Here is a 17,898-nt window from a genome sequence, read left to right on the forward strand (position 1 = left end):
TTTTTATTTAATAAAATAATAAAATATTATTTATATATTATAAAATAATAATAAAACAAATCCTATTAATATTTGAACTGATATTTAACATATTTCAACTCTATATATAATCACAACTATAACTCTAGAAATTAAAAATATATATATAAAATAAATTGAACCTTAAACCGCATATACAATTAGTTTATTGAGAGAGATCAAAAAAAGAACGAATTATACATGGAATTTTTTTTTTTACAAAAAAAAAAAATGGACAATCCAGTTATATGTAGACTCGGTTAGAATGAAAAGTGCAAAATAAAAAATTATACTATTGTCTCTGTCGAAGCAAATGTTATCTTCAATTATCAACAATTTAGAAATTAATTTTTAATTTTCTTTTTATCTTACACACATTGTGTTTCCTTAAGTATTTGAACATCAATTTTTAGTTTATTGTTGGATTAACTTAAGAACATATTTAAATTATCAAGCTTTTTTAAACACTAATATACTGCATTCGGTATTTACTTTTTATTTATATTAAAAATAAAATAGTTTATTATTAAAAATAAAATGGTTTATGAGAAATTCATAGGTCACTTTTCATTTATATATAATAAAATAAACAAAATAAATCCCATTCAATCAAAAAAAAAAAAAAATACGATTGAGTTTTTGCTGTTGTACATCTACGATTAGATTTTCTTCAATTATTTATTGTATTCCTTTTCCTATTACAATTTGGACATTCCCATGGGATCACATATAATATTCCAATCCCCACTTCTCTTTTTTCTTCTTCACAACTTAATAACAAATTATATAAGTAATAATAAGAATAAAAAAGAAGCGTGACTTTTATCAAAGTTTACAAAACCAAGCATCAATGGCGAAAAAAACCAACAAAGTTTACAGCTAATAAATGATTCTAAGTGCGATCGGCATATGCATTAGTTTCTAGGAGTAAAGTTTTTTAAAGTTATTTAATAATTTACATATATGTTGCAAACACAATATACAAAAAATAAAGAAGAATATGGAAGAAAGAAGAGACCATTATTCACATCTAGAAAGGCAGTGAAGATAATAATAGAAACTTTTCATTTTTTTTCCTTTTTTTTATCAATTTTTTTTTTCTTTTTGAGTAAAGATAAATATGAAATTTTAATCGCATAAAGTTTTATTTTAATAAAATATAGTATTTTAAAATAATTTAATAGTATTTTGTTATAGAATACTATCACTTTTTGTTAAACATGGTTTTCACTTTTTGTTGACACTACCATATTCAATTTATCAACAAAAAAATGGACAATCCAAATATATGCAGACCCGGCTAGAATGAAAAATGCAAAATACAAAAATTACACTATTGTCTCTATCGAAGCAAATGAAGATTGAAATCCACCAATGACTATCATTAGTTTTCTTATCTACAATTTTTAGACAAATGCTATCTTCAATTATCAATAATTTAGAGATTGATTTTTAATTTTCTTTTTATCTTACACCCATTTAAGTAATATTTCTTTAAGTATTGGAACATCAATTTTTAATTTATTTTTGGATTAACTTAAAACATATTTAAATCATCAAGCTTTCTTAAACACTAATATATTGCATTCGGTATTCACTTTTAATTGACAACATTATAAAATATAATATTTAGATACACATAATAATCTCACCTAATAATTAATAATACTTTTTCTTTAATTTTTAATTGTATCACTTTCAAATAACATAGAAAAAAACTAGCATAAATTTAGTATACGTGCCTCGCACGTAGTTTTTTACTAGTATAATTATATATATATATATATATGTGCCATTAATTCTTTCCCCTTTTCTCTATTTTAATTTGAAACTACTTTTCCTTTTCTAGTTTCATTAATTGCAACTTATAATGTTTGAATGTATATAGTTAGTAATATATATAGAAAAATTATTGAGCAATAATTTTTTTTTATGATGATATATAATTTTGAATCTCATACAAATTTCTAGTAAATTTCGAATAATTTAAAATATAAAAATTAGCAAAATTACAAGCTTATTAAGGGTGTTTATTGGACCATATTCAATTGGATGTTAGATTTTACAATCTGATCCGATCCAATTAATTTCAGTCATCCAATCGATCTAATATCCATTGAATATTGGATTTGATCGAATCTATCCGTTGGATGTATTTCATATATATATTTGTTTAATTTAAATTTATTCAACATTTTAAAGGTATAGTATTTTTTGGATTGGATCACATCCATCCAATATTTTAGGTTGGATTAGATTGGATCCATCTAATCCAACAAAAAAGAGTAAAATTTTAATATTAATTTTTATATATACATATAATAATTATAATATAAAATTTAATTACTTATCCAAACTAAATGAAAATACTAATTAGTTAGATGTATTGGATTTTTAGATACCTCATCCAACATTCGATCCGATCCGATCCAATTGGATAACCAAAAATAACATCTAATCCAACCCGATCACAATTAAATATCTAATGTTTAACGATAAATTGTAATTGAATCAGTTAGTTGTCATTAAATTAGATCGATTTATTCACACATATTCATTTATTTTGTACACGTAAGAAGTTATTTGAATTCAAATTTCGATTATTCATTTTTTGAAGAATTCTCTTTAATAACTACATCATACACCATATTCATATATTGTACCAAAAATACTAAAAATTTATATAGATTAAAAAAAGCAATCACAACTATATGTATAGTACATAGGTATAGTTGATTTAATTTTAGTTATTATTCAGGCTTATATATATATATAAATAGTCACACTTAAAAATGTTTATTTTTTCTTTGTTGAAAGTAATTGAGAAAAACGTACATGTGATTGATAGAATCATATATTGGGATTTAGCTAAGAAGAAGAAATTGGTGGTTGTGATGAGATGTATTAATCCATCCAAATTGGATGAGAAAAATAAATACATTAAAGATTCCAATAATAATTTGTGGAGAGTGCTTAGGCTTATTAGTTGAAAGCAATATACAAAGGTCACAATCTTAGCTCTTTCTCACTCATTTTGAATTAGCCATAAGAGAATTTTGGCTTCCCTTTCACACTCACTTACACCACTTTTATATATAATTTCTAATATTCCTTTTTTATTAATTATCAAAAAAGAAGACTTTATTTATTTTTATTTTTTTTGAATAGAAGGTGAAACTTCATTAACTTATAATAGCAAAATCGGTCATTATAGAAGAATGTACAGCATTAAGGATATTGCTGACATTAAAGATGCAATCAGACCAATAACAAGAACCGCGAACAAGACAATGAGCGATTTTGTTAGCAGATCGCGACACAAACGTAACAGACACATCACACAAACAATCTAACAATTGTTTACAATCGGAAATTAACAAACCAAAAACAGAAAGCATAAAAACTGAATTAGAAAGTGCTTGGACTGACACAAGGGAATCGGTTTAAACAACTAAAAAAGAAGATTTTATTAATCAAATAAAACCATTACAAATTTATTTCTAATATTCTCCAAAGCACTCATTATTTCACAATTTTATTAGGAAAAAATAGTGAAGAAACCTCATCTAAATTATCAACAATGGTTAGCCATATAAATATATGAAAATAAAATTATTATAATAATAATAATAATAAAAGCATCTTGTTTGGTCATCTTTCTAGTTGTACATAGAAGATTCCATACAAAATAAGTAGCTAGGCAAAACCATAATTGATAGAAACTAGATAGATAGATATATATAGCCATTATTTTTTTCAATATTTTAAGTCAAGAGAAACAGCTAATAAGATTTAAAGAAGGAAAACATCAACTAGTCCTTATCGTGCTTACCATTATTCTATCCCATCAACCATTTTCGAACCAAAGTATTATTATTTTTTAGTAAAACGTTAATTATTGATAGTAATCTTATATTAATCCTTTTGCTTGAAGATAATATATATTTATACATATATTGTATGTGCACCTTGTTCCATCCATTGGATATGTGTTGTAGTGATTATTATGAATCTTAAATGCTTGATTAGCTATAATGGAGAATAATTAAGATGAAAAAGAAAAGTAACTATAATATAAGATATTGTCATGTTTGATGGTTTAACTTTCAACCAAAGTATCCCGAAAATTCTCATATATTTAGTTAGTCTTAAGAGAGCAGCATCTCTTAAAATAAGAAAAAATAAATAAAGAAACAAACTATGAGGGAATATAATATAGGAATTTTTTTAGTAGATCTCTTTAAAGTAGTGTTTTGGTAGACTCTTATCTATTTTGGTATTTACAAAAAAATTGTAGTTCAATATTTTTTCATGATGATATACGAGTTAACTATTTAGGATCACTTGTAAATATTTAAAAGATTCCAAATAGTTTAGTGTCAAAAATAAAATTCATACCGTTACTTACTACGCGTATAAAAAAAAATAATAATTTCGCATGTAATAAAATGTTTAAACTTTATTTTCAGCATTTGTAAAAGTCCCAGAATTTTCTAAATATTTGTAAGGTCCTAACTAACTATATATATATACAATCATAAAAAATTTGATTAAAAAGCTCTCTTGAATACCAAAACAGATTGAGAATTTACTTTAATATACTACAGATATGTAATCCCTTTTGACCTCTAATCTTATGATGAAAGTAAAATAAAGAGCAAATAAATCAAACTGGGGTTTAGGTGTAAAGTACAATTTTAGTGGGGTCATTTATTATTATTTTAATATGGAATGTAAATCATAGATAATTATCATAAAATGAATTTTATTCATTAGTATGTACATGACATGAGACAAGGAAAGGAGAAAGAATTGGTCATAAACTTTGATATAGCTAAACTTTAAAGGGCTGAACTGAACAACAACAACAACAACAACAACAACAAAGGCAGGTAGCTATGAATGTTTCATTGGACCTTACTGGTGTTGGGCTTTGGTAGTTGCTATCATGCCCATATGCTTGAGATGTACATGACAGTGTGACATAACTACTATTATCAGGCACATAAGGACATTATTTACAAAGTTTGTAATTCCAAAGTACACATTTTACAAAGACATCCTCAACTGCATGTATCTCCATTTCAGCTGCTCAAAGAAGGTCCAAAGTACATGCATATAGGTGGATTGACCCTCAATATAGAGAGGATTGCAGATGGAACTGTCCAAATACCGTCGCCACAAATCAAACCCGATGCAACTGCGCCTGAGTAATCCTCAGAACTCTTTCTATTCACTCGTTCCCACACGAAAAGTATTACAGTTCCAACGAACATGTCAATGGCAAAATAAGCTCCAATGTAAAATGGAACTGCCATGGCCATTGGGATGGGGATAAACTGTGATACTTTCGCTGGTGTTACGTCCCTAAGGAGGTTTATAACCAAGGCTGCGACAAAGAAACCATAACACATGGCTAAGCAGTGTTTTGGAAGCTCAGAGAAGCCCTCAATACCAAGAATGGCCATTTCTCTGAAGATTACAGCATAAGGTGCTTTGTATGGACCATCAGGGTCTCCGATGTCAAAGGCAGTCCAGAACAACCAGAATGTGAGTGGGGCAATCACACAACCCATGGCTGTTCCAACAAACTGGCTCCAAAACATAGACTTAGCTGAAGAGAGAGTGAGGTAACCTGTCTTGAAGTCTTGCATGAGATCCGCTGCAGTGGAAACAATCGACATCATAACACCACAAGCTGCTAATCCAGCTATTACTCCTCCATTGCTTCCAACCAATGAAGCAATCATGAAAAGACCGATCTTTCCATAGGTTGACGCTAAACTCCAGTCTGTGAGGCCAGTGCCATAAGAGTTACAGAAGGCCAGGGCTGGAGCAATGACGTATGAACCAAGAACCAGATACCACTTGAGCGGTGGAAAGATCATTGGCATAACCGCCGTTGATATTGCAACCAAGGCTACGTACCCAGAAGCTGCGAACCAAGTAGGTATCCCATCTTTCAGGAATATCCCATCCCTTCGTTTTTGCTCCAGTTGTAGCTTAGAGCTCTCTGCATCTGTTGGGCACAAATATAAAAAAAACAATTAATGTCCAGCTAAAACGATAGGTTCTTCACACCATGCATACCATTTTCAATTGTAAAAAAAAACATGATTACACTTCAAGAAGCTTAGAAGATATAATTGTCAAAATAGGCAAAACAAGAAAATGCATTAGCAAAAAAAGTAGAGATGCATCACTGAATCAGAAGCTAACTGTTCTTAAGCAATTACAATTTACAATTGGTTTTAGGATAGGTACAGAGCTTTTTCTTTGGCTGATAAGCTCAAACAAACAACCAAAACAGATTAAACATCCAACAGACTGAACCTTTAATATTTTGATTCACGCAAATCTTTTCATTTATTGGTGAAGAAACTAAAAATAACAGTAACAGTGAGAGCCAAACATGCCATAACTCGCCTTTTATCTTAGCAGATGCCTCAAAAACGATATATGGTAGGCCAAATATAATAAAAATTGATGAGGATTTAAATTTCAGTGGTGTGGTACATGACTAGCACATATTCCTAAACTGTTGGTGGAATACTGGAAAACATATTAGAAAATTACGACAGTAAACTCTCACCTACGGCTGCATCTACAACAACAGGAAGATTGCTCTGTCTGGAGCTTGCATTGCACATTTCCTTCATAGTAATGGCTATAATCTTGACCAAATTGTAGATTCCATCCCCCAGAATAAGAGAAATAGCAATAAAGACCTAAGAAGAGAGAAAAAAACAGGTATAAAAACAGTTGTCTTAAGAATGCAATAGAGACAGATAATTCATTCGGTATGTAATACAGATCTCATCAAATATGTGTTTAACATTATTCAATTTACTTGCAGTTTGAAGCACACATATCAAGATGGATATTATGACCAGCCCAAAAGCTTATTAAACATAAATATAAATTCATAATAATCTAATTCGATTGAAGAAATACAGCCAATATATTTCAAATAGAAATCATTTAAGAAAAAAGTACCTTATATCCATAAAGACCTTTGAAATCATTGCTACCAAGATCTGATGGATACCAGTCCCCAGCATGTTGAGATATGAATGGCCAGAGGAGACCCCATGATATGATAGCCCCAAAGAGAACTGAGCAGTTGACTATGTGAGGGCAAATAAGACCACATCCAACATAAGTTGGACTAAAGTCAAAATAAAACCTACATGAAGTATATTATGTAAAATATTAGCAACATAGCAATATAGTATGGATATATAGTGAAATTTCAAGCATTTACACGTACATGGATATCAATGAGAAGATAAATAAACGGTAATGGATAGCCATAAGTCATATTATCAAACATCATTTATTTAACATGCAGAAATCCTAAACCAGATCATCTTAAATTTAGTTTGGCATTGAATGTATTTGGATATATAATATGAACTCCAAGGCAGCATTCCCCAATTTCAAATCACCAACTACTAGTGTCACACTACTAACAGCTGCTGTTTCTAAACACAGGAGATATCATCTTTTCTTCATCTTTTTCGTTTGATCTAAGGTAGCGCAAGAGCCTTACGTGTTCTTAAATAGTGTCAATCCAAGGGTAGGAAAATTGTCAAATCCACATGAATCTCCAATCCCGCTGAAGAACCACTTAAAGCAGCTCCATACCAAACTTATGCTTAAATATTTCCCAAGACAACGAACTTGCTTCCTGTAAAAAGAAAATAAAAAGTCATATACAAATTGTTATTTTTTATTTTTTTTCTTCACAATTATGAAGTTTCCATGTCCATAACACGCATAAGCTAGACTAAGTGAAAAACAACATGGAGCAGGAGCACCGATGGGAGTGCATAACAAATGTCAACAGTTACAAAACACCATTATTCAACAATACATACTCTTATTTGAAAGTTCATCTTTAGTTCTTACCCTGCAAGTTCTGCTCCAGTGTTTGTATGAAAGCTATTGATCAACATAGCTGTTGCAGTTCCACTAGGGTATGTAAGCTTGTAATCCATCACCATAACCTTGAATTACATGCAAGAACATGTGTGAAATCCAGTGAAGAATCAAAGTCAATAGATAGTTACCAAGGAAGTTAATGCAATAAGCATTATCCAAATACATTATACTGTTCAAAACTTTCTATGCTCACTTAATTATACTATTCAAAAGTTAATCTATATCTATACAAATGGTTGAAAAATACATAGTTTATAAATATTTCTTAAATGAGCAATCTGAAAGCCTAGATTGATGAGTGAATGCATTAGATTATTAACAAGTCCAACAGGTCAAATTGACTGTAAAACAATCAAATTCAACTATAAAAATAAGTATTTTTAAAGTTTTAACCGAAATCCCATATCATCATGGTTTGAATAAAACGGTCTGTGATATGTATAACTCAAAGACCCAAATTCAATAAAGGGCATGATGTTGCGGAATTCAACAGGTCAAAGAAAAACCACACAAAAGCAGAACTGACTGTAAAACAATCAAATTCAACTAAAAAAAACATTACTTTTCAACTTTTAAGTATTAACTGAGAACACAGATCATCCTGTGAATAAAAATTACATTTTTATAAGTCAATGGTCCGATTTCGAAAAAGTTAATGATGTTGACATATTAAAAAAATAATATGCAATCTTTACCTTTCGAAGTGGAACAAGACTAAAAAGACCAAGAAAGCTAACGATAAATAAGAACCCAGTCATCCAACCCAATCCTGGGTTTATAACATCTTCAGCTCTATTTCCCGGATAATCAGGTCCAATAAGATTATAAGTTTTCTCATTCATAGCAATAAGATACGACCCAAAACCCCCTGTTTGACCAATCACAACAAGTCAAAATCAAATTGGGTAAGGTAAACAAAAACAAAAGCTAGTAGTTTTATAGTTAGTACCGCTAAATGCAAGGCCATAGCAAGCAACAACACAAGTCTGTATAACAGTATTCTCTTGCCTAGTAAAGGGCCTAACAGAGAACCCCAATTGGGATAAAAGACCAGTCCACGACTTAACGAAGAAGAAACCCAACAACCCAGCTGCAACGTTCAACGAAGGAATGATCCCAACCGTTAAATTGAGCTTGTGTGTGATGATGCAGAAAAGACTACCCAACAGTGCGCTGACCACCAAACCTCTGATCGTGATCTGATCTTTCCATTCTGGAATTGGGCCGCAATCGTCATTAGGCTCAACGGTGGTAATCTTCTCCGAATCGTGAATCAGTGGCTCCGTTATCTCCACGGGCACAGCTTGGGTCCCCATTGAGAATGGATATTGAATATTCTCCTGTTCTTTTTGAGAGAATAAAGATTGGATTTTTTTTAGGAAAACTCAAAAATAAAGCTTCTGTTCCTGTGATGAAGAAGAAGTTTGGGATATGATTGGGTACGGTTGATACGATGATAAGATTGTTGTCGTTTTGATTTTATCCAATGATGGTTTGCCACGTCATAAGGTTTCGGGAACCGGTATTTGTGACGTCGAAAGGCGGTGGCCGTGATTTTACTTCTGTTCTGAGCTCTGACTACTCACCCCAAAGCCCATTTGGTTTTTGTTTCTTTTCAAATTTAGTTTCTTTTATTGTTTTTTTTTTTTGGAAAATGGGATTTATTACTTTTTTTTTCTAATTTTTTTATTATATAATTGCATAAAATACTAATTTTTATAAATTTTTTTACATTTAAATTTTTATATATTTTGATAGTATTCTATAAAAATACAAAAAAAAAATAACAAAAAAATAATATTGAAATAACAATAAAACAGCATTAAAAATAATATATAAATAATAAAAATTCATCAATAAAATAATAATAATAATACAATATAAAAATATACCAAAAGACCGTATTTTATATAAATAAAATTATAAAAATATTAAAAATTCTGACCATATTTTTATAATTTTTTTTTTGTTATTTTTATATATTTTTTTTAAATTATTAAGTGGTTAAAATTTATTACTAAACATAGTTAAGAGGTAATCTAATTCTAAACGACATTTTGATTTTGAACTAAGAAAGAAATCTAATAACACGGGCTACTAATACAAAAAGAGGCGTACGTAGTAGAGCAGATCGGGATTTTGTGTGAACGAGATGAAGAAGAAGAAAGAAAAAAAAATAGAAAGACAAAAAAAAAAAATAAAGTTAATTAATTAGTTTTAAAAATTATTTATTCATTTATTTATTTACATTTACATAAAATTATAGTTTGGACCAATAACATATTAACACGTAGTATTTTTGGAAGCAACAAGCGAAACGAAGCAGTTAAATTGAGTACCTACGGACTAATGAGAATCTTAAGCTTAGAGCTATTAAAACAATTTTTTGAGATTAGAAATTTATCTGTATCAATTTTTTGGAGACTTATGCCATAATTTAATATCAACACGTGATATTTTTAGAGTAACTAACGAATATGTTAAAATAAAGACCAACAGACTTACAAAAATCTTGAAGTTTGGACTATTTTACCGCTATTTTTTAAAGTTAACGACTTACATGTATCAAAGTGAACATTTTGAGAATTTTTACAGCAATTTCTCAATTAGTAATTACTGAGTGACTAGGGTAATTTTGGTAATTCAGATCCACCACGTGTTCCCAAAACCAACTTTCAATATTTTATACCACATTTAACAGATATTTTGAAATATACCAATTCGCGTTCATAAACTACTGAAGAAAAAAATGCATTAATTCAAATACCTCTTAAATTTTATTGATTATTTTTTTCATCTGATATAAATTATTAATTAGGAAATTAGCAGTCCATAACATGGAATTTGGTATTTGTCGTCTTATCAATTGGGTATCGTTTAGTTAATAAATTACATGTTTAACTTATATTAAATTGTTGCTCAATGAATGACACATAATTTCGTATTATACAGAAAAATACCACATCTCTCAAAGGACTTGAAATCTACCAACTACCACTTCTTTTTCTTTTTCTTCTGTTTTAGTCATGATGAGTTATGACAATATCAAATCTTGTTTATTTATTTATTTATTTATTTTGAGATGTTATCAAATCTTCTTTACTTAATCTTTATTTTAATAAGGGGCCTACTAAGATTTTCTATAAACAACCCAATCCGATAATGGTCATTTGGTTGGCAATTTTGGGAAATCACTATGGGACACTGACATTTTCTCATTTTCCCTTTTTGGACCATTAATTTGTACCAATATTTAATAAATATATATACTTGACAAGCCATAGTTGAATATGTTGTCTAAATAAATAAAAATCATACCCTTTCTTTATCTAAAGGCTTCTTCTTATGGTTATGGCCATAATTATTAGGGAAATTTAAAGGGTAAATATATAAGTTTTATGTTGAGTAGTAAATAAGTATTTAAATTGTATTTTTAGCAGAAAAATACATTTTATTATTAGTGTAGAACTTCCGTAAATATTTGGTCGTTAAATCGATTCCTACATGGTAAGGAAACTCATGCTAGGTTCATGTCATTTAATTTTTATTCTTATTATTTCAAAATTCATTAAAATAAAAAATTTACCTAAAAATTATTTAAAACAATAAAAAAGTTAAAAAAAAAAACATTAATGTTAAAATAACTTAATTCAAAAAATAAAAAAAAAACCCTAATTCATCTCTATCTTTCCCCACTCTTCCCTTCCCTTACGCTCTTTCTTCCTCGTACTCTCTCTCTTCCTTTATCTTTCTTCTCAGGCAAGCCACAACTATTCTCTATCGTCGGCAAGTAGTAGCCTCAAACTCTCGGCTTCGACAGTCCCAACAGGCTCGAGTTCCCTCTACTCAACTTCTTGCTCCACCAATTTCAATGGTGGTTTCACGGGCTCGAGTTCTCTCACTAAGTTCAATGGTGGACCACCAAGCTATTCCTTGCTCCATCGTCAGCCATGAAGGGTGTGTAGCTGGTTCGAAAACCTAAACCCCGTATTTCGAGTTCCTTCTACTCAGTTTCTCCCTCTCTTGTCTCCTTGCCAAATTTAATGGCAAAATCGTCGTCCCCAAGCTCCTCTTGCGAGAAGATGAAATCTATGGCGGAAGAGGTCAGATCTAGATGAGTTTGGTTAAAATGAATGTCCATAGAAGAAAGAGAAGATTATAGAGGTATAGGGTGCTTGATTTTGTTTTTCTTTGGCCATTTTTTCTTCTATAAATAGAATATTGAACAATGATAAAAATTAGCAGTGTTCATTAAACTGCTGAAACCGCCCATACCACACCGCACCGGAAAAAAAATACGGTTTGAAATTCTTTGAGGCGCGGTCGCGGTTTGAATTTTTCCTAAACCGCGTAGTGCGGTTTTGAATTTGTAATGTGCGGTTCAAACCGCACCGCACCGCACATTATAAAAATACCAATATTTATATTTAGTTAGGTCTAATATGTGAATGTCCAACCCAAAGCTCACTAATTATTGTATTATTAAAACTTAATTTTTTTTCTTATTTATTTTTAAGTCTTATGGTATTTTTGACAAGTGTTGCTCAAGCTTTGTTGTATTGGTGATAGTTTAATTATTGGTGATAGTCCAAACTGCAAAACCGCACCGCACCGCGCTATTTTTGCGGTGCGGATGAGATTTGAGAAATTGAAAAAATTGCATGTGCGGGTTGATTTGAAAAAATAGTCAAAAACCGCACCACCCGCACCACGAACACCCCTAATGAAAATATGATAAAATATTGCCATTTATTTATGTATAAATTTGAGTGTAGTCTGTATAGTTGTGAATAATTGGTTTGAATTAGGGCCAATCCTATGCTAATTTGGACATTCGACAAAAATAAAAATTGGGGGCTAAGTGAAAAAGTGAAGTTGTTGGATTTAATGTAAGGACTCAATTATGACAAAGTAAAAGTTATATATATAATAATAAATAAATAATAATAATACAAATAAAAATATATATATATATATATGTATGTATAAAAAAAATTGGAAACCCCCACCCCATTTCGTCCTCTCTCTCTTCAAAGTTTCAAAAAAAAAAAGCCAACCACCACTGCCACTTTTCGACGACCCACCTTCGGCCACCGTCTGGCCCCATGCGCTGGACTAATTGAAGCCCCAGGTGTTGGCGACCTCAACCCCCCAGCGGCTCCGCTCCTTTCTCCGCCTTAGCCCGGGATTGCAAGTCAAAGTTTGAAGGCTCAAAGAACGGATTTATAGGCCACCACCGGTGTCTGTTTGACGAGTCTTCTTCACCACTAGACTTAGCTCGTTGAGGAGAACAACCTACACCAAACCAGTTCGCCTAACTCACTACTTTTTTCGATGATATTTTTGTAGCTCTGCCCCTTTTCAGTGATATTGTGTACTGTTTTGACAGATGGTTGGCATGGGTATGATCTACTCGTCGATGTGGTTGTTTTGATATACACTACTCCTATTTTTGGCGATGTTTCCGGTACACCGATTTTTACCGCCACTAGTAGTTAATGTGCACTGCTTAGGTGAGATTTTAGAACTCCAAACTTTAAGTATAGACATATTATATGTCGTTGGACTCAATTTTCAGTGTAGAATGCAATGATGATAATTATTTGGCCATTTAATGGTATAGGTGAGAGTAATATCTAAGATTAGACTAAATAATTGGAGCTCAGGACTTGAGAGCTTAAGATTGTCTTTTGGACAAAGCTTAACGACTTGGGAGAGGTAGGAACTCAACTTGATTTTTGGACTTGAATTTTATATGTGTTGAATATCATTAGACATATTCCAATTTTTATGATTTGTAAATTGTTTAAAAAATTAAAAACTTAATCTGCATATTTTTTCTGGACTGTCCTGGGGCACGGAGTGCCAAATATATTCTTGTACAAATATTTATACAGGTTATAATTTTTGGATTTATTCAAAATACAGCCGTTATGCTGCCGGATTTTTTGGAAAATAAAAAGAAATATATTCTTTTGTTATTCTTATTATTTGTCTATTTTGGTTATACTGATGAAAGCCATGCTAATCATGTTCGATGCATATTGTTGTTTCACAATCTAGTCTCTGTGTCATCATTGATAGAACATGTGTGCACTCACCTATAGGTAAAAGACCTAGAATCTGTACAGGAAGTGAATTGAATCTGAGCCCCAGTATTATGGTGGTTATCAGGTGCGACTACCCAGTTTTGGATGTTGTCTTCTATGAGTGGTATTTAGAGCAAGAGATCTAGTGGATGGTGTGATATGCATTTGACGCTTGATTTTGTGATTCTTTATGGTCTCTCTACTTTGTTTATACATTTTGATAATGTTGATGAGATATTTTATTTTTAAAAGCTAACCATTCATGAATTTTTATTAAATCAAGGGTCATTTGATATTAGTTGTTTTCCTACTAGGCTTTATAAGCTCACCCCCTATTTTCTCTCCTTCCGAGAACTCAGTTCGATGCTAGTGGATGAGGACGGTACCGTTGAGGAAGAAAGTCGTTATTAGTTTAGTCTTATTCTACTTATTAAGCTTCTAATGAAACTGATTTTGTATTTAAGCTAGAGTGGATGGTCTGGATGACTTAAATTAGCTATGTACCTGTTAGAAATGAGGAACAGATGGATGCTAGATATTATTTTGGTATTTTATTGACTTATTAAATCTATCTATTCAGTGATTACATAGCTGTGGGGGTGTTATTGTTCTTTTATATCAATGAGTGATCCTGATTTTATTACTAATATTTTTTTAACGATATAGGAGTTAATCCATTATTTTTAAATAAATATTTTATGATATAAATTAAAGGACCATTTATAAGCGTTATCTTCCTACAAGGGTCAAAGTGTGACCTTTGACCACCTAAGTTATGGATATTACATATCTGCCACAGCCTAAGGCTCGGGTCGTGACATTTGAACTCTAAATTAGGAGTGTACGTCGGTCGGTTTATTCAGTTTATGTTACATTTTATTCAACCTAGTGTAAAGATCGGGTTACAAAAATTTATGCGTAACCCGTCCAATTAAGAAAAAAAAAATAGTAACCCGCCCAATGAAATTAGTCGGTTTGGTCAAGTTAACCCGTCCAAACCAACCACTAATATTTTTTTTTTATTTTTAATGAGACAAATATATATAGATTAAAGTCAAAGTTTAAATTAACCACTATACAAAAAATATATTAGTTTGAATTTTATATTTTTTTGAATAGTCATATAAATTATATGATTTATAAATGTATACAATAAAAAATTTAAATATATATATATAAAAAAAAACTCTCTTAATCGGGTTGGTGGGGTTAGTTTAGGTTGAATGGGCGGGTTGGTATTATTTTCAACCCGCTCAATATAAAGATTGGGCGGGCTATATTTTTGTTGAGTTTTTCGGTTTGTATTTTTCGTCGAGTTATCTCAGTTTAGTTTGAACGGGTTATTTGGGTTGGACAGTTTACCAAAATTTATATACAATCCTACTTTAAACTTTTTAGTGATTATTGTAATTGAATTACCATTGAGTTGCAATATACACTTGAAATTATTTTATTACTAACTTTATTTTAAAAAAAAAATGAAATGGGGGCCTGAGCGGTGGAGGGCCTAAGGCGGTCGCCTCTTTCGTCTCACCTCAGGATCAGCTCTAATTTGAATCCAACAAGTTTGAATCTAAGATTTATTGGTTTATTTGTAATCTTTGGGTTTGTGTTTCTTGCTTCAAGCAAATGAACAAATTTTTTATTATTTAGGAATTTGTCTGGATTTGAGATTAAAAAAAACAATTATTAAAGTTTTCAGTAATTTTGATATTATTTAAATAATTTTTATGTTATGCACAAATAAACTTTTCACATGTGAAAATTTAAAAAATTACAAATAGAGCTCCTAAATTGAGTACCTACGGACTAACAAGAAATTGAGCTGAGGGACTATAACCACAATTTTTCGAGATTAAGACTAGTCAACATCAAAGTAAAATTTTTAGAGGCTTATCTGCATCAAAGTAAAATTTTTGGAGACTTATGCAGTAATTTAATATCAACACGTGACATTTTAAGAAGGAAATAACGAGTCTATTGAAAAGAGGACCAACAGACTTACAAAAATCTCGAGCTTGAAAACTATTGTTGCTATCTTTCGAGATTAGAGACTTATCTATATTAATATACAAATACATGCAGACCATTTGCATACCAATATACATTATATATAATATTTACTTGGAAAATTTCCATTAAAGATTCTTACTCTAACTTGAAATTTTGTAAGAACAAATTAAAATAAATGAAGATTTTCTCTTCAAATTTAAATAGTTATACAATAATAGTAATTATAATAAAATATTGTAGGATTAGGTGAGCTAAGCCTAATTAAATAACGAATAGATGAATTACTTTTTACCCTAAACAAAGGAGGACAACTAGTTCTAGTATAGAAATCAAAATCATAGGCCACAACTTGTTCTAGTATAGGAATCTAGCCTATTTGTTTTTAGAATATAAATTAAATCATAGTACAATGACTTGTTTAATTATTTATTTTGAAAAGGAAAGCATGTCTAATAATTATAGAAGTGAGATATTTTATACTAAAAAAAGGATATCAATTTATACAACAAATATGATAAGTGGGGCAATTTGCCATTAATGTTTGAATTGGATACGCAATCTAATAAGTTTTGTGCTAATGAAAGCAATGGTAACAATGATAGATGATGACTCATAAGTATGTGACTTCCTTATAGCTTTTGATCACTATATAAACATATAGGAAATTTTGATATTTCCCTATACAGATAAATACAACTTTAACCGTGTATAAATTAATTATAGAAATTTTAAATAATTTAAGAGGTTGAAATAAAGATTCAAACTTGCACACAAGAATAATGAATAACTATTAAAAAACGATCATTTAAAAAAAAAAAAAAAAAAAAACTATTAAAGAACGAATAATGAATATTTTTACTTTTTACACTATTAAATTGTAACGCGATTCTTCTATCATATTATATTCAATTTTATCATGAATCGAGTGACGCGATGGATGATAGTTGATAAATAGATATAAATTAAATATTTTTCACTATTTTACTTTAATTATTAAAAAACTAAAAATAACAATATAAATTATTATAAAAAAGAAAAAATATTTTATTCTCTATTATTCATTAACATAAAAAGGTAAGAGATATTATATTTCAAAATGGAAAAGGTAAAAGATATTTAATTTATATTTATTTATCAGTTATTATTTACCATTTTACTCATTTCACGATAAAATTAAATAAAATGTGAGAATTACATGAATGTAAAAGTTATATTTCAAGAAGTATTATTAACAAGTCATATATTGTGGACTTAACTTAGTAGTGTAAAAAATTCAAGATGCAAAAAAAAAAAAAAAAAAAAAAAAAAAAAAACTAATTATTCTTAAAACAAATACCCATGTACCAAGATGTATCATTTTTAGTATTTTATGAAAATTTGTAAAAAAAAAAAGACCACTATAACTATATTATATAATATTTATATAGTAATGATATATGCTTACAAAAATATGTAACCTAAAAAACTAATTAAATTTATTTAAGATGGAACTAATTGTGTTAGAAGTATCTGCCACACCATTTTGTGTAATGTATTGGTGCATATTTTGTTGTGTGCACATATCATAACTCTCCTGGTAAATATACATATTATGACAATGATAGTACTAGTAATAAAGAAACGGTCCAAAATCCACGTGGAAATCACATGGTCACCATCAACAATGGGTGGGCTTATCCACAAAAACAACTCCTCTCCAACCAAGTACGTGTGTTGTTCTAATTCAGTTTCTACAAAAGGGGTAGTAATAGTAGTAGTAGTAGTAGTATTCTCCAAAAGTGGTGTATGCACTCTCTTGTTCTATAGTTGCTTGTTTTTTAGCTAATAAGAATTG

General features: G+C 29.9%; 1 protein-coding gene across 1 annotated transcript; it reads right to left on the reverse strand.

Moving 5' to 3' along the window:
- Positions 1 to 4,766: 4,766 nt before the first annotated feature.
- On the reverse strand, positions 4,767 to 9,585 carry LOC115699339 (probable metal-nicotianamine transporter YSL6). The gene is made up of 7 exons (XM_030626691.2): positions 8,912 to 9,585; positions 8,658 to 8,830; positions 7,930 to 8,027; positions 7,571 to 7,708; positions 7,015 to 7,204; positions 6,611 to 6,746; positions 4,767 to 6,037 (listed from the first exon to the last, which is right to left on the reverse strand). Exons 1-7 carry the CDS (start codon positions 9,276 to 9,278, stop codon positions 5,103 to 5,105), a joined length of 2,037 nt encoding a protein of 678 aa, XP_030482551.2. The 5' UTR covers positions 9,279 to 9,585; the 3' UTR covers positions 4,767 to 5,102.
- Between the last annotated feature and the right edge of the window lie 8,313 nt (positions 9,586 to 17,898).

This window comes from Cannabis sativa, chromosome 8 (assembly GCF_029168945.1).
Source record: "Cannabis sativa cultivar Pink pepper isolate KNU-18-1 chromosome 8, ASM2916894v1, whole genome shotgun sequence".
NCBI classification, from domain to species: domain Eukaryota; kingdom Viridiplantae; phylum Streptophyta; class Magnoliopsida; order Rosales; family Cannabaceae; genus Cannabis; species Cannabis sativa.